Source organism: Epinephelus moara, chromosome 1 (assembly GCF_006386435.1).
Source record: "Epinephelus moara isolate mb chromosome 1, YSFRI_EMoa_1.0, whole genome shotgun sequence".
Taxonomy (NCBI): domain Eukaryota; kingdom Metazoa; phylum Chordata; class Actinopteri; order Perciformes; family Serranidae; genus Epinephelus; species Epinephelus moara.
In genome coordinates this window covers 40,826,324-40,848,589 of record NC_065506.1, presented here as the reverse complement: position 1 = coordinate 40,848,589, position 22,266 = coordinate 40,826,324, and the positions used below count along the sequence as shown (strand labels likewise).

The 22,266-nt window shown below is 41.9% G+C and overlaps 1 protein-coding gene across 12 annotated transcripts in view; it reads right to left on the bottom strand.

Annotated features, from left to right (window-relative positions):
• nav2a (neuron navigator 2a) overlaps positions 1-22,266 on the bottom strand; it is a 293,430-nt gene that overhangs the window by 6,659 nt on the left and 264,505 nt on the right. For 11 of the 12 annotated variants that reach the window (XM_050043281.1, XM_050043303.1, XM_050043283.1 and 8 more), the window contains 17 exons: positions 22,009-22,053; positions 21,310-21,470; positions 20,349-20,531; positions 16,377-16,429; positions 12,422-12,445; positions 11,938-12,012; positions 7,312-7,395; positions 7,071-7,194; positions 6,424-6,602; positions 3,377-3,549; positions 3,044-3,197; positions 2,184-2,370; positions 1,761-1,861; positions 1,557-1,652; positions 1,087-1,264; positions 638-873; positions 115-266 (listed from right to left, as the gene is read on the bottom strand). In XM_050043281.1, the coding sequence (XP_049899238.1) occupies positions 115-266; positions 638-873; positions 1,087-1,264; positions 1,557-1,652; positions 1,761-1,861; positions 2,184-2,370; positions 3,044-3,197; positions 3,377-3,549; positions 6,424-6,602; positions 7,071-7,194; positions 7,312-7,395; positions 11,938-12,012; positions 12,422-12,445; positions 16,377-16,429; positions 20,349-20,531; positions 21,310-21,470; positions 22,009-22,053 (2,205 nt within the window). The remainder of the gene's footprint in view (positions 1-114; positions 267-637; positions 874-1,086; positions 1,265-1,556; positions 1,653-1,760; positions 1,862-2,183; positions 2,371-3,043; positions 3,198-3,376; positions 3,550-6,423; positions 6,603-7,070; positions 7,195-7,311; positions 7,396-11,937; positions 12,013-12,421; positions 12,446-16,376; positions 16,430-20,348; positions 20,532-21,309; positions 21,471-22,008; positions 22,054-22,266) is intronic. The other variant, XM_050043296.1, reaches the window with a different exon arrangement.

The following is a 22,266-nucleotide window of genomic DNA, read 5'->3' as shown; positions in this document are numbered from 1 at the left end:
TTAATATGAACATTTGACATTGTAACATTGTAACATTATGACAGAAAAAAGGAAACATATAATATGTCCCTTTTGTATTAAAGCATGATTGTATGTGTTTTTGTGTGAACTGACCAGTGCTGGTAGTTGCAGTTGAAGACGCCATTGAAGATGTCTCCCAGGGAGCTGACGTGGTGCAGGTTGTCCAGAATGACCACCAGAGGGCTGTCTGCCCCCGGGACACCACTGCACTGCTCAGCCAAACCTGACAGGTACTGACGCAACTCCTACAAAGAGACAGAAAGCATGTGAAATCATGTAACCAGTCATACTTGTTTTTATGTTCTTTGAGCACTGGTGTGATCTACACACAACCTTGATGACTCATGGTCAGAGTCTTTGCTAGTGTGATTTAGTTGTCCTCATATGTTAAATTAACCACCAGTTTCCCTCATATTGCCATACAGTACTAATGCTAAAATGCCATTTTTGATCATACATTTGTGTATTTATTTGTAATAATACATTTTTAAAAATTTACAAATGGTGCCGCACATTCCTCTGAAGATTTATCTCATTTTAATCAAAGAAACTGCCAGCAACCAACAACTAAACAACAACTTAAACTTCGAATGCAGAATGTACATGTGAATTATACCTTGCTGGACTTGTGGTCCACATTGAACGTGACAACAGCATTTGGGGTCAGCGGTCTGCCCTCTAGCAGCAGCAGGTGGCGAGACAGCTGATTGGCCAGGTAGGTCTTTCCTGTGCCACTGGGGCCCGACAGGATGACGCGTCTGTGCTCCTTCAGCAGGGAGACGTAACGCTGCAGCATGGGCTTCGGGATCAGAGTGTCAAACACCAGCGAGTCCACGTTCTCACTGCTCACACCTGGACACAGATCGGGATATTTAGGAAATATTTTACATTTATATTTACCCTTTTACTCATGTTTACAAGTAGTCAGTTTTTTTTGTAGTGTAAGCTTGATTAAAATTTGTTTTAAACTGGGTTTTTCTGTGTGAAAGAAAGATGCCATTGCTTACTATAGATTGGCAGAACAGAATGATCATTTGCAGAGTTAGCTTTATGACATGCTGGTACCTTTGAGCTGGATGTTGATAGTGTTGCTGTCTCCCACCAGGTAGCCGCAGGGCAGCAGCTCGGGTGTGTGGGCTGCACTGGGAGTGCTGGGCCGGTGGATTTCGCCGATATTGTATCCCTCCACGCTGTCTGAGCTCAGCCCCAGCTGGCTCATCGGGTCCACGTGGGTAATGTACTCCTGCCAGACATAAAGTTCAGCATTTAAAGGGTGTTTTTGTAAAGTTTTTAAAGAGGATGTCTGCTATGAAGCTATCTCTGGTTTTAACAGGTTTTGAAAAGGACAGCAGTATGTGATAGTGATAATAGTTATCTTTTTAATTCTGTGCATTTTGTGTTAAAGCAGAAAACCTGAGTACCAAGACTCAAACATTTTCAAGATCCTTTTTGTATTCAAAGACCTAAAACTCAAACTTTTAACTGTCTTAACACTGATGCTGAAGTGTTTCTGACATCGTCTTGTTAATGTTTACCTTAAAAAGGCGTCGGACCACTCCGTCCAGGACATCCCACTTCGTTTTCCCACTCACACCGATGCAGCCGATCAGAAAATGACGAGGTCGGCCCTCCTGCAATGGAAAATCACAACTGGTTTTAGATACCGATAAGCCTTCAGGTACAGTATCATTCTTAACCAACACAAAATAGCTTTAATTGTATTTTCTAACACTTCTCACCTCTCCCCACTTGCTGTCCGTGTCCAGGCTGACGACCATCTTCACGTGTCGCCCTTCCTTCCTCATCCCTCCCTCTCCGCCAGTGTCGTCCAGCAGCATGTCTGACAGGAAGGCAGAGCAAGGTCAGATAAGGTTCAAGTAAATGTAAATTCACTGTCTGACACATGAATTATCTGTTCATTGGAGGAAATGGTTCCCTGCTCAGGAACGTATCTAAAACAGTCTTGAGACTGAAATTTGTGCTAGTGACCGAATATCTAATCCCGCCCCTAACAGCCGACCCATCTATAAAGAACATTTAAGTAAAAAAAGATAATGCTTTTATACTGTATGTTGTCCATGACATGGGGTCCAAGCACATTCAGTAGCTCATACAGATCTACCAGGAACTGTGTAGGTCGCATGGCATCAGCTCTGTCTTACCCAGACTGGTGGACTCGCTGGTGGTGAGGTTGAGGCTGTGCTGGGAGAGCGCTGGCCCAGTTCCCTGGGCCTGGCTGTGTGCGTGAGGGGGAGGGGAGGAGGAGATGGAGGCCTGGGAGCCCATCCTGCTGCCCTGATTCTCCACCTTCAGACGGTCATTCTCCGCCTTCAGCTTCTCAATCTCCAACTGCAGACACACACAGCTCAAGTTAATTAATTTTGAACGTTAACTCTAGCCCCCCCTTCAGGCCAACTTATGTTTGTGTTAAACTGCCTGTCCAGTGCTAAAATGTTTCCTTTAAAATTTCAGCAAAATCTGACCAGCAATATGTCAGATGATGTTGTACAATTAAACACAGGCAACTTATCACATCAACCCAGTCAGAGCTATATTTTAATAGCTACTAAAATGACTAACACCAATAATACTACTACAGCACAGTTACAAAAAGCATCTAAAAAAATAAAACTAAAGAGCTTTTCATTGAGGATAAGAACAGTTTTGCAAAGGCATAACAACATCAAATAAACACATAACTCATTGTTTTAAATAGTTTTACAGAGAAACAAATGAACTTTGACCTTAAAGCAGTAAGGTCATTAATGCTTTGAGGGGGATCAAGAGTAAATCACCATGAGCGAAAACTGTCGCTGCACATCTGGCTGACACACAGTCAATGATGTCACAGCTGTTGGTTATCACCAGCTATAAAAGCCAAAACCTCTGCGGTGACATCACTGACGGGTTGTGGCCAGAGGTGACAGATTACTTTCTGCACTCTGTGATTCAGTGCTGACTTAATCCTTTGATGTGAAGTTCTCTAATAGAAGTGTGTGTGTGTGTGTGTGTGTTTCCAGACCTGCATGCGGTTCATGGCCTCCCGGAGCTGGTCCAGCTGATGTGCAGAGCTGAGAGCCTCCAGGCGGATATCAGTCAGTTTCATCTCCTTCTCCCGGAGTTCACTGCGTAGCTGCATCACTGTCTCTGCCTCACTGTCCAAACACTCAGACAGTCTGTACGTGCGCACACACAAGCAGGACAACACAGTTTAGTGATGTGATTTAGCAGAATTTGGTAGTTTTCCATCTATTCTGTTTGAAAAATGTCACTAATACTTTTTGGATATATTTCTATAGGTTAAACTCCATCCCAGTACTCCTACAATCACATATAGAAGACAATGTCTACGTACAGCGAGTTGGAGTGTGTGTTCCTGAGCATGTGGCTGGAGGCAGTGGTGCCATTATGGGGCAGCTTAGGGGAGGACGGCAGCGATGAGTCCGTCATCTCCTCGATGTCAGAGTGAGAAGAGGCCGACTTGGGAGACTTCTTCTTGCTGAACGCTTGTTTGAAGGAGCTTCTCAGCTGCAGGTGGAAAACAGAGGAAACAAAGAGAGCAGGTGAGGAACACATGGCCATAAACACACGGCTGGGAGGGAGAGGAGGAGTGTGCCAGGGAAAGTGGAGGAAAACAGCTGTGAAAAGGTGCAAGTGAGTCACAGGGAGAAAGGGAATTGTGGGAAGACTGTCTTATCACTTGAGCTACAGCTCTAAATGCAAACACTGAGTGTGAGGAGTGTATAGCTATGTATTTATAATTATGGCTCATCGTTTTTGTTTTGTTTTTATTTTAAAAAATCTGTACTTGTATCTGTTTTTTAATATATACATTCAGGAGTTAACCATGCCATGTTAACTTGAATTCTTAAAGAAGACTTTGTTTTCCTCACATGCCTGTAGAGATATTGACACACAATAGATTTATTGAGTGATTGAAGACCACGTTAAACAGCAAAACCATATCAAAGCATCCATCTACAAACACTCACACAACTCTGAAGTAAAAGACTTATTTATCCAGTCAAATGCTCAGTACTTCCCAAAAAAAATTTCGCTAAAAAAAGCCTTGGTATAGTAGTCTGGCTTTGAAGAGAGCATAGATACGTTTAACTTTCAGTTCAGTTTAAAATAGTAAAGCTTAAGTGAAACCGCATATGTTTGGATAAATGAGACTTGGATCTTACTGCACGAGTTGTGTGAGAGTTTGTAAACACATGTTTTGATATAGTTTTGCTGCTGTGGTCCCCAATCAATCGATGAAACAATCTGCTTGCCATTTTCTGTGGAGGACATCCAAAAAGATGGTGAAAATAATGAAACCACAATCACTCTGTAGCTAAGCCATTTCTTACTTTTCTAAACTTGCATAATAAGCAATATAATTAGCACTATTCCCCATTTTCTCTTTACGTTTTAATATTACAAAGGTTTCTACGCTGTACTTGTCTTTGCTCCTTTTACATTTTCCTTGAAAATCTTTAAAAAACAAAAATGATGAGCCATATTTAAACTACATGTAAACTTTTAGGTAAAACCCACGTCACAAACTAATTTCCTCATATTATTCTAGTAAGAGTTTGTGTTTGAAAGAGAAATCCACCGTGTATACTTTACACTTAATGTTTCTATTAAAGTTGGTGATCACCTACAAGCTCTTTAATAATCTCCTGAGAAATGGCCTCTGGGCTGAAAACATGTTGAAGGACAGTCATGCATCTGCAAGTTGTTGCTGGACTTCATTTTTTCTTCTTTTTTTTGGGTCATGTGGAGGGAAATTGGTCTCAGCGCCTCCTCTACAGTATTTTGTCACAACCACATTTGGGCCTTATTTAGACCTGGTAGTAACAGGTTTTGGGTGATCTGATTACAAGTGGACAGCCGAGGCACATCACTGTTTACAGCTGCTGTGTAGCATGCTTGCTAGTCATATTAGCGATTGTGTCGGTACAGCTGGAGATATCTCTGTCAGTAAATTTCAACACATCTCCTTTCATGGGGCAAAATGAGGGATGGTCGCGCAACACTTACTCCAACTTGATCGGATCACAATGTGTCTTGGTGGTCGTTAACACTTGTATTTAGCGCTGTCCGCTTGTGATCGGATCACCCAAAAAGCATGTTAATACCAGGTCTAAAAAGGACCATAGATCCAGAAATACAAGCTACATTAACTAATGCTCCTTTTCTGACTGTGTTTAAGTATTTTTCGGTGGATTTTTCCTTTAAAGAGCTGGCTCAAGTGTCATAAGAGCAGTTTTCAGGGAGAAGCAGTGTTAGGGAGGAGTGGACAGGCACTAAGGTGGCAGCAGAGGACAGGAGGAAAAGGAAAGGAGGTTAGTAACCTAGAAAAAGTGCAGGGGTTAGGCAGCTTTGTTTCTTTCATTTCACACAGCATACCATCCTTACCTCATAGACCTGCCACATGAAGCGAAGCAAAGGAAGACAGAGAGACAAAACAGCACATGTTCATATGGGTTTGGGGGTGTTAATGCGTTATGGAGGGACAGAGATTAAACTAGAGGCTCTTACAGGACTAAAGCTGAGTTTATTTGACCTCCAGGCAGCTGCAAGCTAACACTACATCACAACCACCATGACACAGGATGTCTTTCATGATCCATTATATACTTTCAAACAGACACACTGCCCCTATACACTCCACATCACATACTCTGTGTGAGCACCTGCATGGAGGAACCTCCTGTGGGGTCCCATCTACACAAACTGACAGCTGGAAGCACATCCGCACACATACAGGAGGGTCGTTTATTATCACTGCGAGCTAAAGCAGGAAACTCTACACGAGCTCACGTCTTTTAACAACTACCACAAAGCACCACGCTGCTCATCCTAAAACCTGACATCAGGATCAGCTAGTGAGAACCACAGGCGACTAGCACAACATCACTTCAGTCTATGGGGACAACAGAGAGTAAAAATAGTTTCCTACGTCATCTTCCTTGACTTGTCCTCCGGTGCACAAAAAAGTCTTTCAACAACCAAAAGGAAAAGTGTGTAAGTATCTAAGATGTTTTGTTGTATGATCACTGGTGAAAAACAACTAATGAGATGATGCTAGGACTAGACACTAGTCAGTAAACATTAACTTGGTGATTTGCAGGTCAAGACACGACTAGTACAAAAAATTTAGCCCAGTTTTAACCTAAATGTCTGTTTTTTGACCTGCAAATACCCAAATCAATCAAGTAAGTCTATGAAAAGCCTAGGTGTATTCACCTTTTCCCCAGTGAAAGATGCCTGAAGGGAAGAAACCCAAACATGTGACACCAACACAGACATGAAAATGCACAAAGAGACAAAGACCTGGTTGGCTGCTTGTTAGTGACTCAACACACACTGAAATCACATGTCTTCAGATTTCAATTTCCAGCATCTTACCCAGTTCTTCTTGTTCTTCTTCTTGTTTTTTGCATCAGTGTCCATGTTGGAGCCCACACTCGAGTGGCTGGTTGCGCTGGCGACGCTGCTGACGCTGTCAGAGGAGTGCTGCCTCCTGATGCGCAGGTCCGGCTGCTGATTCTGCTGCTGCTGCTGTTGTGAACTGCTGTTATTGCCAGCTGAGGAGAGACAAGCAGGGACAGGAAATGTACATGACTGAAATATGTCTTTCAATAAATATCAAACATTAACCAGCCAGTCTTGTCTACTTTGTCACAGGTTTTCCTTTGACTGCAGAAAAACAGGCTTCAAATCTTGGAGTGAAATTTTCAAAATTAGCTCCCTGTTATTTTACAGGTGGAGTGCATTATTTGGCTTAAATATTTTTTTCTGTTTACCTCCCTGACAAGAGGAATACACAACAAAAAGTGCCCTACACACAGTCAGAAGCTCACAAAGGCCTGTCACATTAACAAATTTTGCTGGCCGATTAATTGCGCCAGAAATTATTCCATGTGTACAATCTGATGACTTGTAGTTTTTGGAAAAACACTATTTCTTTGCATTACTATAGTCAGCACAAATACACTTAAAAAGTCATCTGTGCCCCTTCAAAGGTTTCTGCTTAGTGTAGTGTTTGTGTTTACCTGTCCTGTCCCCTTTAGGCGCGAGTTCAGGTGTGTTGATGACTCCATTGATGGCAGCCTGAGCCACAGCGTTCTGCTTCTTCAGCAGCTCGATGGTTTTCCTCAACTCGTTCAGCTCAGAGTCCTGCACAGAGAAAATGACAAGTGGGTCAAAGCAATGAATCAAATGCAGAGACTTTGAATGTGCAATTTTATTAGTGCACAGCACAGTCTATTATAGAGCAGGTGGTGCTGCATTCACCTTCTGCTCTGCCGTCAAGGTGAGACTCTTCAGTCTGATGGTCATGTTGCCCAGACTTTGTTCAAACGCTGCCACCAGGTGAGCCTGCAGAAGAAACAAAGTTGTGCAATGGTCACAAAAATAAACTGGAAAAGCAAAATGTTCTGACAGTTTCACATGTCAGAATTTTTGGGTAGACTGTAAAACGGCAAAATACTTATGGTTAAACACAAATGTTCCAGTCCTAGAATCTAATCAGCTCCACTCCCTTTAAGAGACAGAGATACAAACACAAGACTCCAATAGTCTATGTGAAGAGAAAAGGTTTTCTCATAAACCTCTTCAAAAGATGTATCCATACTGAGAGGAGTTAAGCCTGGGTTGCACCTCAATGGTTTCCCCCACTGGCTGCTGGACGCCATGGAAAAGGAGTCAGCTGGAGGTTAATTCTGACAATAAAGCTATGGGCACTAACAGTAGAGGGCTAACTGGACTGCTAATGACTGAACGAATGTTGAGAGAGTTGATTTAAGAGGGAATGAAGACATGTTAACTGAGCTGCGATAACCAGTAGAGACATTGAGCTGGGAAAAGCAACCTAATGTATCTGATAATGTGTGAGAGGTGTCGACACAACTCCTTTAACCTTGGGGCTGAAACCCAAACATGACATCAGTCAAATAATCTTCGTACCAAAATGAAAACATAGCCAAATGCAAATAATCATGCAAAAAAAATAACAGCCTGTGATAAATGAGTATCCTCTGAAGGTCAGCTCTGGACAGGTTCCCACACTACAAACATAACACTGAAGCCAAACCGTGACATCATTCTCACCAAAAACAGTCCCTTGAGCAAGAACCAGTCATTCATGCTAAGACACAACATGAAGTCATCTTCGGGTAAACCTCTTTTCAGACAGATTTCTGGCTGTTATAGTGTGAGAATAAAGTGACGTAGTGAACATGAGACTCCAGACTGGGTAGGTTGGATTGAAATTTAAAGTTGATGAGGTTCAATCTCTGGGAGGGGGTACTTTCAAGTAAAAAATTGCACAGTAAATTCAAATGGGCTGACTTCCTGTTAGGTTTAGGGCATGGCTCCAAGAGACTTCTTTTGAACACATGGTGATGTTACATATGCCTACCAAATTTCCTACATCCAGGTGAAACCTAAATGTGGGGCTTAATTTTTTTTTAATTTCTTCAGGGGTGCTACAGAGCCATTTTTCACCAGTTCTGATAAATGTGCCACATTTAGTTAGCCCCTCAAAAATGCGACTGATTGCACAAAATAATAATAACTACTTCAGTTTTATTAGTATCCTCACACTGATCTGTGCTCGAGCCCAAGTAATATGAAAATTAAGGATTAAAACTGTAAATGAACTCATGCACAACAAATAAGCACTCTGGAAGGTTTGAAAACTTCATTTTCAGTGTGACGCTGCAGATTTTGCTGGTTTAAACACCAAACAAGGTGAACAGGGTCATCCTTCACGATACTGCATGAGGCTTTAGACTTGATATAAATAATCTGCAGATGCCTGCAGGACGCATGTGTGAGAGCTGAGTAAAGCGTTGACTGATTTGTGATTCAAGTCGTGACTTTTTGCGGCAAAGGATGTTCTTAGATTCTCGGCCTCAGGGGCTTCAAGGCGTGTTCAACTCATTTGTCTGTGGTGTGTAATCAAATATTTGAACAGATGAAGGCCCTCCCTCACTCACCACATCCCACCTCATGACCCCCCCACTACCAGCCCCTGTTTTCGGTCTGTTTTTCTTTCAACACTCACACCACGCCTTCTTATATCCAGGCGTCATTAGCTGTAAATCTTCAATCCACATCTGTGACAGTCCCTCAGCAGTGTGCTGAGACTTGACTCTCTGCTGTAATCTAACACCGTTGCCTTCTCTCCATATCTCTAATCCGCAGTTAAACCACCAACGTGCATTGACTCAGACAGCAGATCACAAGCTGAGCGTGGCGAGACTTGTGCAATACAGACGGCTGGGTGGCAGAAAGGATCGTGTCTGGAGACGCTTTAAGAGATTTCCTGATGGTTCTGCCAGATGTAAAATTACACCTTCTGGGAGTACAGTGCTCGGTGGGAGCTATGTGTTCAGTTTTTGATGAATATCAGGAAAGGTACTTGCGTGCATTTGGGAGATGTTTGGGTGCTTGAGAGAGACAGAGTGCCAAATTTCAAAGCTCTTTAAAATTGAGTCTGTCTCTTCACAAAACAAACAGTTGATTCTGCTTCAAGTCATGGCATATGGATTACCTTTATTTTCTGAAATTATCAATACAGTTACATGATTTTCATTTTAACTTTCAACAGCTAATAATTACATTATAGTTGGAATGTGCACTTAAGAATTACGACCTTGCCTAATTTTAAACACCGACATATATTCATTATTACTACACTATTTTGCGTATACAACTGATGGTAATGAAAACTACATTTTGCTGAAATCATATTTATGGTTTTTATGTGGCAAATTGATTGACTGATTGATTCTAACGCCGAAAACACATCAAGCAGTGGTGAACTGCTGCAGCGGCAACCCAGTACTGCAGTCATTTGGCTCTGTAGGGTATTGCGGCTATGGAATACCTGCAGCCAGTCCTGTGACTTATGTTACATTTTGACTTGTGTTACACAGATTTTCTTCCCGCCTGCCTGAAACACATGAACATGGCTCCTGGCCACAAAAAAAAGGCAACTGTTGCAGCAAACCACACTTTAACACTGCTTGTTGTGTTTTCAATAGGGGTGGGAATCGCCAGAGAACTAACAATAAAATATTATCACGATACTTAGGTCACAATATGATATCACTGCGATGCTGCAACATGCTGAGTATTGTGATAAAATATATTGGGATTTATCACCTTATTTCCAACAGCAAACTACAAATTATTTCCCCAAAGGAAAACATTGTCAACATCAGTTTTGCCTCACAAGATAAAGTTTTCAGTCTGTTTATCTGACTTTAATAATTTTTATTGCAGTAAAATGTGATGCCAAGCAGACAAACTGAAAAACACCGTCATAAAACCTGTCAGAAATGCGGCATACACCTGACAAACTTAAGTGTTGGCAGATTTAACATCCTCTGCAAAGCCAGATTAAACGTGAGCATGACACTTTACATGCATGTATCCCGCTAACTTAAAAGCAACACCCATGTTAGAAACAATATCTGTTACAACAACAATCCCCCAATCTTGTGTTACACTTTGCAGCAGGTCTGCAGTGTTTGCTCAGGTGTGACTTCCGTGTACTGCTCTAGTTTGAAGAGCAGCAGGCCCAAATTCTGAGTGAGACAATGTGCCGTTACAGTCACATATCAATCCACTGACCTTGACGTATAGGCATCACAAGTTAATGCTAACGTTACCCTTCCTACTGTACTCAAGTATTCCTCAGCTTTATGCTTCACTTCTCTGTAAAGCTTGGGTAAGACTGTGTCGGTGTCACATACCTGCTAGTTTAACGTTAGTCAAGCTATGCGTCTCCACTGATGGTTGGTTTTTCAGCGGAGCGGGTTTAGCATTAGCTTAGCCGTTAGCGGCTAATGCTATCTCTGTATGGTTGGCGTGAAAGGTGAGCCGCCATGGTCGAAATATTCCCAGTGTATTCTCATATGACACTGCTTGTTAATCGCGTGTCTTATATCCAAAGCCTTAATTCCTTCCNTGGTTGGCGTGAAAGGGGAGCCGCCATGGTCGAAATATTCCCAGTGTATTCTCATATGACACTGCTTGTTAATCGCGTGTCTTATATCCAAAGCCTTAATTCCTTCCGTGTTTAAAAAAAAATCCAAAATAAGTCCAGACGTTTGATTTAAACGCCGACTGCGCGTGTCTGATTTCTTTCTCAGGTGCCTCCATCTTTGTTTTGATGAACTTCCGGCCTGACTGAGACCTCGGCTGACCTCACCGGGGAAAAAAACATTAGCACCATCTAGTGGACTAAAAAAGCAACTGATTTTATTCTTCTAGTACCAAAAGTTGTATGTACAAAAATTAATGATGTATATAATTAAAGATCGATCCTTAGCGCCTGTGTATTGATACAATATAGCCACGCAAAATATCGCGATACTATGCTATATCATTTTTCCCCCTTCCCCTACCTGTTAATAAAAAAATAATAATTTTGAGAATGTTATTATGCTGAAGTTAGTATTTATCTCAAAGCATCACTTTGCCAAAATATATCCTCATAGTGCAGCCATCATGGCAGTAGACTGTTCAGTTTCATACTTAATCTAAAAATACACTAGTTTTAAATTTATTGTCAAACACAAATTGAAGGTAACTTGTTTTTTCTGTGTCTAGAATTTTATTTTAAACTGTACATAGTAAAAACATTGGAATCTATTAGAATATTGGTCCCAGAACACCTGGAACTGCTTATTTGTGTGGTATTTAATAAATACCTTAATAATAAATTGATATATAATAATTTAAAATATTTTTTTGGGGCACAGCCTTTGTTCAGTATAACAGCAAAATTTGTTTTTTTTGTATTGACCACACTATTGATTAAAGTTGTGGCATGATAAATACTGGAAGGAAATAGTATACACATCTAAAACAGTTTGTTCAGGAGTGTGTGTTTGCCTGTTTACTTACGTTGGCACTCAGCTGTGTCGTCAGGGCGGAAACCTTTTCCTGGGAGGCATCCAGTTCCCGACGCAGCTTGCGGATCTGCAGACGCAAAAGAAGCACGACATCAAAAAGGACCAAGACAAAAGCATACGTGCCTGCTCCATAACAGCATGCATTGCTAAACACACACATACACGCGCATCCAGGCACAAAATGAAAAAAAAAAAACTGTGGCAACAAATGAGGGAGTCTCCAAGATCGGAGCTCTGATACGTTGAGGTCAAGAGATGAAACACAGAGGATGCATAAAAGAGCACATACAGGTGTACACAGGTGTTCAGAGAGGAACAAGAGCCTGTTACAGGGTCAGTCACAATACAGATACATGTGTAACTAGATATAACTGCGAAAACGCCCCCGTGTTTCAACAAGTCCAACCACTGCACACAGAAAATTAAAGAGCTGAAAACACACAGGATACAAGTGGTGTGGGCGGGTCGATGCTTACCTCTGACTGAGACTTCTCCTCATTCTGTAAAAACAAACATCAGAAGAAGAGAAAATCATTAGAGGACGTACTGACTGAAATGTGACATGCTATAATGAGAAAGAAGGAGTTGAAGCTGCCGGAGGTCAGACTGTGCGCGATGCACATGTCCTGACTCCTGCTTGATTTATTAGCTCCATGGAGACAAGCTGTATAAACTGTGGAGGAGATTGTCGGGTGTAATATGTCTGGAAAGCAGAGATATCCTCCTGAAGGCATTTCACTCATCTGTGTGTGTGTATGTGTGTGTGAGGGAGAATCCCATTGTCTCTATAGGCTGCACACAGAACAATAGTAAGAAAAGACAGGTAGCCAAATGCGCATAGAGAGAGAGAGCAGGCAAAACAAACGCTCGCACGAACACAACAAAACCCTCTGCTGCTGCTGTTCACCAAAACAATGAGACATGCAACACCCACATTTACATGTAAACAAGCTGCACGGTGCACTGACACTGTATCTGGACATGTTTTTTTTACAGTTAACCTGACTGGAGCTGCTTTTACACCAAGTTCATGGTAAGTGGCAGTGAAATTTCCTCACGCAAAACTGGTTCATTTGCTTTGTTTGTTGTCAGTTTAACACCTTTTAAAGTGGAAACAAACCACTTTTCAACTGCCTCCCCAAGCTGCATGGCAACTACCTGCATCCTCCGTCAACAGGAGTCTTTTTCTTTTGCCAGAGCTTCCACAGTTACTCTGGTTGTTCCAACGTCTGCCATTTGCGCTACTTGGGATCTTAACTGCAAAGAGACTTACAGTGCTACTCCTTGGTCACTGGGGATAGCTACCGATAGCTTCCGGAGAAAACAAAACCACTATTCTCTTCCTGTTTTGGTCCAAGGCTATTAAATGAAGGCTGGGAAACGCTCTCTGACCCCATGGGAGCTGTGGGGTATTACAGCTGGAGTTGCAGTGTTGGAGGGTTACAGCAGACGGCACTAAAAATAAAGGGATGGTGTCAACTCAGGTGCTCTGTGGGTGAGCTCAGCCTGACAGAACTTTTGGGTATGCTTGACTGGATTTGCTGCCAACAGAACATATAGATAAAAAATATTCATACAGAGTGTGATTACATGGACATGAATAACCCGTTTATGAGGATAATCCTGGTTATGATCACATTAAGAATATGGTGTTTACATGAGCACCGAGAAAATAGGATATTCATATTCCTCATATTCATCCTGGTTTCTTTGGAGTGCTCCAGCTAGCATATTCACATTTCTCATAAACAAGATATGGTGTTTACTTGCTAAACACGTAAACAACATACTCCCAAAACCTGATCATAAACAGGTTATTCATGTCCATGTTAACGCACACATAAACAACATACTCCATAAACTTGATGGACTGTGATGCAGGTTAAAAGTTTCTTGACATATCTTTATTATTCGTGCAGTCTTGGTGGAGTTACAGTATTTGTTCTCTGAGTGCTTTTCTTTAATAATAGTTTGTTTTTTGTCTAATCCACAATCAGAATCTTTAAAACCTGTGGGAAGCCTGAACACAGCGCTTGTGTTGTGACATAAGCAAAGGCGCACAACATCTGATAATTAACGATTTTTCATGTGGTTCCACCTCCCAACCACAAAGCACTAGAACAGGTTTCAACAGCCTTATGTGTCTGTGCATGTATAGCACATGTGTTCTGCGGCATGAGTGGATGGTTTACAAAGTGGCATCTATCCACACATGGTCTACACACCCAAACAGAGCTGTCAATCACGCACACAGGACCAGTCGATCCTAGATACACAAACAGAGCTGCCCGTGTGTCTTGGAGACGCAGACAAAACACAAGAGATCTCACCATGATGTAAAATCCTGGACCAGGACTTCACAAACAAAAACAATCCCATGAGCTATCAACATCACGGCAGTAAGGCAAAGTGATAACATGCAAGCAAAAGAACCCAAAATGAACAGGAAAAACGTTATCTGAGGAAAATCAAAGCTAGAGTGAAAAACAAGATAGGTCTTCATGGGGATGTTGTGGAATTTGCAAACATCAGATTCGATTTTTTTCAGGTAAGAAGCATCTAGTGTCACACTCAGTCAGACACGTCAGTTTTACTGATTAAAAAAAGAAAACATAACTGTGATTATATGTTCTATGTAGTTATATATTTGATTTACAGCTGCATCTAACTCCAATAGAGCAAAAAAAAAAAAAAAAAAAAAGCAGAATGAAGTACTCCTGCACCCCTTATCATCCCTACCGTTAACTGCCAGGACGTGACAGTGCCCGTCATGGATAAAGTCGCCATCATCTTTGCCTCCACTCTCTTCCCCCCTCTGATTTCAAACCTGAGACTCTCCTGCTCAAAGGACCAGCCAGTGCCCGAGCACAGATCCAGTGTCTACACTGCTACACCTGTCCAGGTGAGTACACAAGCCCACACAGGGAGGAGGAGCTATGCTTTACAGACAAGACTCTGATTGGCTACTGTGTGTGCATGTGGGCTGTCCCAATGTTGTCTGCATGATTACAGCCAGACCTTTTTCTCTCAGGGTGTTTGAGTCAGATATGTGAATGGATTAGAGGGTGAATGTGTAACAGCGTGTTCTGAAAAACTCAAATACTCAATATTTCATAATTCCATGGGTAAAAGCAGAAACCAGTTGCTCTGGTTTCCACATGGACTGTGGAGCTATCTGGACTGATATACTCGCTGCTTGCAGAGATTTCCTACAATGAGATTATGTAATAATCATACAGAGCCTGTTTCTTCCCCTTATTTTATCTCAGGGTTGAAGAACAGAGCTCATACTGATGCTTTACTAGATATGGGAAATGACTGCTGGTGGTGTTGTGTTATTGATTCATTTCATACTTACTCATACAATGGAAATGAAGACAGGAAACGAGACTATGATATGCACATGGGCGGATTATGAGACAATGGGCCCCTGGGCACAGATGTGCAAAGGGCCCCACCATCTCTACTACAAGCAACACACACAAAGACTTTATGGTTGTTTTCTGCCTTTTTTAGTCATTCGTCTCTCTGAGGTAATGCTGTGTCTTACTGAGGTAATTTTGTGTCTCGTTCTGGATGTTTTGTGTCTCTTTGTGGTTGTTTCCTGTCTTTTTGTAGTCATTTGGGTCCCTCTGAAGTAAAGCTGTCTCTTATTGTGTCAATTTTGTCTCTCTATGAGGTAATTTTGTATCCTTTTAGGTCATCTTGTGTCACTTCGTAGGCATTTTATGTCTCCTTCTGGTTGTTCTGTGTCTCTTTGTAGTCGTTTTGTGTCTCTTTGTGGTTGTTTCCTGTCTTTTTGTAGTCATTTGGGTCTCTCTGAGGTGATGGTGTGTCTTAATGTGTCAATTTCGCGTCTCTTTGAGTTAATTTTGTGTCCTTTTACAGTCGTCTTGTGTCACTTTGTAGGCACTTTATGTCTACGTCTGGCTGTTTTGTGTCTCTTTGCAGTTTCTTTGCATCTCTTTATGGTCTTGTTGTGGCCATTTTCAGTTTCTTCATGGTTGGTACGTGTTAATGTGAGTGACATTTTGCAAGCAAAAGCCAGGTCCTGACACTTGGATCTGTGCCCAGTAGGCCTGTTCAGTAATCCATCTATTGACATGCAGCAAGGGACATTGGGATTACGTGGTATGTGTCCTAAGGGTTAGGGTTAACATATTTGATCCCTTAAATTTGGTAACTCAAGGGTTTTGACCAAGTTATGTCCTGAACGAGATATTTTCCAGGTGAAAAATTAAGCCATAAGTGCTCTATAATGAACAAACTATGTATTTAGTGGTGAAAAAAGGACCCGAAAGGTAATGCAATTAAAAAAACAACAACCCAAAACCCCATTGCTACACTGTATCAGTATTGGAGGTTCAGGGATTCAAAAAGAATGCACTTAACACCATTCCTGATGAACTCTTTGAGGTTTTGTGTACTCACCGTGGAGTAAATGGAAGAGGTGCTGGAGACCAGAGACAAGGATGATCCGTGAACTGAAGAGACAAAAACCACAAGCAAAAGTGGGGATTAGAAAGTACATCTGTACACACAACAGTACCATGATTATCAACAGACCCCCCGCACACACCACCCACTCCGCTCCAACCCTGCCCACCCAGCACTGTTACGCCCAGTTTTCCCAGTTGCTCCCGCCCGCCCCGACTCTCCTTCCCGCCTCCTCCCAAACATAATGACTGCAGCTCTGTGGTCATAAAGATAAAAACTCCTACACGTTACAGTTGGACTGTGGCGCAACTAATGACAGCCTGAGCATTACTCTGCTAATGACTCAGCCACTAATCACACATCAGAGGCCAGGACACAACGCCAGTACTGTTTCCTGCTTGGGAGCAGATCAGAAAGGATCAGCAGCAGTGATGTCATCAACCACACAGCGAGGTTGGGCTGATCCTGGAACATTCATTCAGTCATCCGCCTCGCAGACGGAGCAGACACTGGTTTACTGAGGACTCACTTTTATCTTAATTTGGTCTAGACAGCAAGGTGTGCAGGGAGCCACATGAGAAGGAGAATATTAATTTAGATTCACTGCTGTGGTTTAAATCACATTAATCAGTTTGAGTTTTAATGCGTACCTGTACATTTTAGGACCTGAATTCTTAAGAGCAACAACAATTAGTTGAATCATTGACAAAAATAAACTGTTGCACCTATTTTGAAATATGAAATTCTCTGGATTCAGCTTGCCCAATGAGATGATTGCTACTGTCATATATAGCAGTAAACTGCATGTTTTAGGTTGTTGGTTAAAAAAATAAAAAAAAAACGACATTTGAAGACATTACTTTGGGCTGCAGGATATTTCAACCAGCACCGCTGCTACTTACATGCATATTATACACTGTGCGTAGGGCATCAAGTTCTGGAGGGGGCACAAAAACAGCTACTGATCATCAGTCACAATCCTATTAATGAACTATTTTAAATTTAAGATGAAGCACAACTACAATAGGCACCATTCGACTGTTATATGCAATATGATATGCATCAGTTCTGTCTTCATTCTGTGGATTGCTACAACGATAGACCACGGAAAGAAACCACAAAACAGTTATGCTAATGGTACCTGAATGGGCAGCCACAGCCCTGATTTTAATTGGCATTCTCCAAAAAACTTCTAGACAAAACAGTCAACTGACTGATCAAGAAGATAATCTGCAAATTAATCGCTAACCATATGTTAATTTCTTCCTGTGTGGAGTGGACAATAATCACTGTGGTATTTTACTGTGATCTGTTCTTCTGTGATTTTGTGAGACATTATCGACTCACTGGTGCCAAACTGGCCTTTCAGTGTTTGTTTCCATCACACATGAGTTCTGTTTTTTCTGTTTTGAGTCATCTGTTAACACTGGTGTTAATTTAGTGGATACATTTTTCTGATTTCTGGGTCTTCAGCATTTTGCCAAATTGTGCTGTTTGATATTTTATTTAACATTTATTTAACCAGGATGTTCCACTGAGCTTGAAAATGTACATATTAGCTTCTCTCGACGATTACGCAGATATTGTGACATACTGCACACAACTGTCTCATAACAATAAAAGGGAACAGAAGGGTGGAGGTAATTTCTAATGTAAAAAACATTAATCTCAGTTTATGAACATCTGTTTCCAAGGGATAAGTAGAAACCTGTTGATAAGTTGTTTTGGAAGATATTGGTTTCTACAGACATAAAGAGAAGTAGAGCAGATATTGAGGTGAGTGGGAGAGTCTGGGTGGAGGGCGTGAAGTGACACTACGTCGTGGTGTCGCTCTCACACAGGACAGGTCTGACAAAGTGTTGGGTGGATGATGTGACTTTTGTCCTGTCAATCCAACAACAGTCGGGTAACTCTACACCTCAGCGACATACACATGTACACACAAACCGCATGTCCTCGCCGACCCACACACAATGCGATCCAACACACAAGCAAAGAGAGAGAAAGTTATGTCGGAGGTTTCATGTATGTCATCAAGTCTCTCTCACGCCTCTCACTGTGATCCCTGTAATTATCCCCTCCTTTGAAAGGAAAGGCAGACTCATGGAGCTGGGAAAAGAGGCAGATGTGCTACTGGGGGGCGCAATAATAATAAGTTTGTGTCTGTCTTATTGTGCATGTGCATATTACGTGAGTGCTACCTGTGCGTTTGTGTATCGCTTCACAATAAGGGGAAAAGCTCAGGCACGTCTTTTAAGGTCGGCTGTACAATAGATGAGTGGCAGCTGTCTGCTTCTCTTAGACAACTAAATGAAACTCTACATACTGTTTATATCACTGGTCTTTGCTTCTAATTGTAACACTCGAAAAACAACTTGAATCAGTTTCCAAATAAATTTAACATCACAAAGTTCATGCAATTGCAACATCACACATTGTCTAAGCTACCTGTTGAAGTGCTTCAGGTGTTAAAAGAGGGGGTGACTCACGTGATCATTGCATCACATTTATTGCTTAATTCGAAGGTAAGAATCTACTGTAGATGACTTTCTTATTCGTAAAAATATAATTTGGATTTGTTGATTTTGAAGGTCATCCTCAGTTATAAGGAACGGTGTACAGAACTTTGTACAAGTTGAATGGTTTTGAAAGTTTGTTTCATCAGAATCTGATGGAGAAAACTAATTTTCAAGCTGGAGTCTAGATTTACCAGGTTTCTCACAGGTTTCTCACAGAACACACAACTGATTCCCCAGAGGCACATTTACAAAACCAGTTTCTGTGTCACTGGATTTGCTCATGTTGCTCTTTCCTCTGTATTCATTCGTCTCCCCTTCACTCTCCCACTAAAATTGTGACTCATATCAATCACAATATCTGTCCAAATAATTGCAGTGTGATTTTTTTTGCATAACGTGCAGCCGTAGTAACGGTTACACGGTATACTATGGTAACAGTTATTATACAGTTATTATACCATGTATATTTGCTTATCTATGATACTGAAAGAAAATGCAGCCTGACAGTGAATCTCACCTGCACGTGTACATTTCCTTCCTCCTCGACTGCCTGTCAGACATTTTACACAAACTTGCACAACCCCCCAAACACTTATCGTACCTCGAAAATCTCATACCATTGACACCCTACCTCACACTGTCAGTCTCTCATGGTCATCTCTGAAGTTTTGATTCAGTTACTGATTAACTACATTTCCCAGAATACCTTCTGCAAACCTCAGAAGAGGGAGTGTAAACTTTTTTGATTTACCTGTTGATGACAGTTTTTGTCATCATGAAAAATTGAGCCTTTACTTGCGAGGAATATCTTGACGCTGCTTTATTTTGTGGTAACTGTTTACATTGTGGTTTAGTGTTTATATTATGGTAAACTAAAATGTGAGTTCGCTACCAGCCGCAGCTATTTAATATTATTTCAGTGTGATTATCCCATTAAGAGAGCCATTTTCAACACATGACTACGCCCCCCTCACTCCCGGTCCTAGTTTGCTCCTCTAATTCAACGCGGTGTGTTTCTATGGCCCTGAGGATTGAGCAGACTCCAGCGGAGCAACCTCGCCCGAGCGGGGAGTCTGCCTGCTGGTGGGAAAAGCACGCCTGGGTACTTTTCCCAATAAACAAGCTTATGAAAAAAACAAAGCTGCACCAAAGCTGCTTATGGATTTCTAAGGGGATGGAGGGCTTTTCTTTGAGGAGCGGTTGTAATCCATCCTAATGTTCTCTAAACAAACGGAATAATAATTCTTTTGGCACGGGGATGTGGAATAAGGAAGGAGAGGCTTCAGAGTCACAGAGAGATGGGGGCGTGCAGGTCTTTGGAAAAGGATTACTCTGTAATTACAGATTACACCAAACATGTAAAGACTGGGGCCAGGACTCACACAGAGACACTGAATATTCAGTATACATGTCTGTATCCATCCATCCTCCCCTTGTCTACTCCTACCTTCCTCGAAGCCGTCCCTGAAGGAGCCCGATCTGCTCATGGTGCGAGTCTTCTCGTCAAGAGACATGCAGGAGTTTCTTAATCGGTTGTCGCTGCAAGGGTCAAAGGAGACGTCCTGATTGGTCAGGCTGTTGTTGCGCATGCCAGCGAGGTTGATCTGAGCTGCTGAGGTCGGGCTGGACGCTGTGAAAAATGATATGTGAAATTAAGTAAGGTTTTTTACCCATTATTAATACATTTTTGGATTTAATGTTAGTGTATAAAATGTCAGAAAACTGGGGATCATTTGAATTTCCCAGAGTGCAAGGCAACACCCTCAGATTACTGATTCCAACTGTGCAAGGCCATGGAGTCAACACTGGGAGACCATATGTGCCAACAGACTAGGCCCCCTGAGAAAAGTTTAAATCTGAAAACTCATTTCCTGCTCTATTCGTTATCACAAGCAAGTACAGCAACATAAATGATTAACACTTTGGGGAGCTATCTGACAAATACAATGTAATTAAGACATTAACGTTAGTTGAATGTGCACATGATCATCATTTATTTATATTTTTAACAATATTTTGAGCATATTTGAATACTGAGAAGCAGCAACTTTTTACTTCTGAGAAGATAAATCCAGAAGATGTTTGGCAATTTTTGCTTGATTAACGTCTTAAATGATTAATTAATCAATTTTATATTCGTCTACTGATAAATCACATGAGATAAGTAGAGCTAAATGTATTGAACTGAAGCTAAATCAAAGTTTCTCTCACTTGAAAAACTGCAACCTCCTAATTGTCCACAGCTTTATGGCAATGTGGTTTGAGTTTATGCACTGAATTTGGAAATCGTTTTGGTCTCAACCAACAGAGAACAAATAAACTAGTGATTAAAGTAAACACACGTGGAGTGCTGGGTTATGGTGGTGTGTGTGTGTGTGTGTGTGTGTGTGTGTGTGTGAGGGGCGTACCGAGCTGTCCAAAGTTGAAGCGAGTGCCAGAGGGGGAGGTGAGGCTGGAGCTGGGGGAGAACGGGGAGTTACTGGCTGATTCCTGCAGCCCGCTGGTGGAGTGGGAGCGCAGCCAATCACGGGCCTCCTCGTGACCTCGCAGCTGTGGGGACGGGCCATACCTACAGGAAGTCAAAAAAAGGTTCAAGTGGAAGCAAGGACAGAAAACAGAGCAGGTGCAGTGTGGATTCTGTGATTTTACAGACAAGATGATTTTGATTTTTCTGACGTTTACAATCAGAGAGGTGAATTTTATCCTCTCAAGCAGCCAGATTAGTAGCTGGGATCTAACGTGATGAATCAGATGCTGAAACAAATCACAACAGCGGGAACATAGACTGATTCTCAGCTGTGAGCAACAGAAACTGGGGAAAAAAGCAGCAAAGAAGCCAAAGAAAATTTGACCCCCCTGAACGCAAGCCAGCTACAGAACAACACAGTGATAGCTGTGATACAAAGTGACATGCCTCGTCACAGAAGCACAACACAACAACACATGTGCCAAGTGCCAAACACAAAAACGTCAAAAGCATTTTTATCAAGCGTGAGCACAAGCCTCGGAGAGTGAATGTAGACGCAGAAACAAAAGAAAGACAGAACACAATTTGGTGAACCAGTGTGTGGAAGCGCAACATGTCCAGCAGGAAGTGAGGTCAGTACCTGAGTCCCTTCTTGGGCAGAGTGTTTCTACCACAGTGTGGCCCGCTGTGGGAGAGAAACACTTCAGAGGAGGAAAGCAAAGGAGGCAAGGAGGCAAGGAAACATGTGGCTGCATCTCTCAAGAACTACCCAATGCTATCTTTAACCTGCAAAGACATTTTTCCTATTGACACTAGTACATCCCAACTTACACACTGCAAAAAATCTCTATCTGACCAAGTAAGGGTGCTTTCACACCTAACCTGTTTGCTTTGGTTA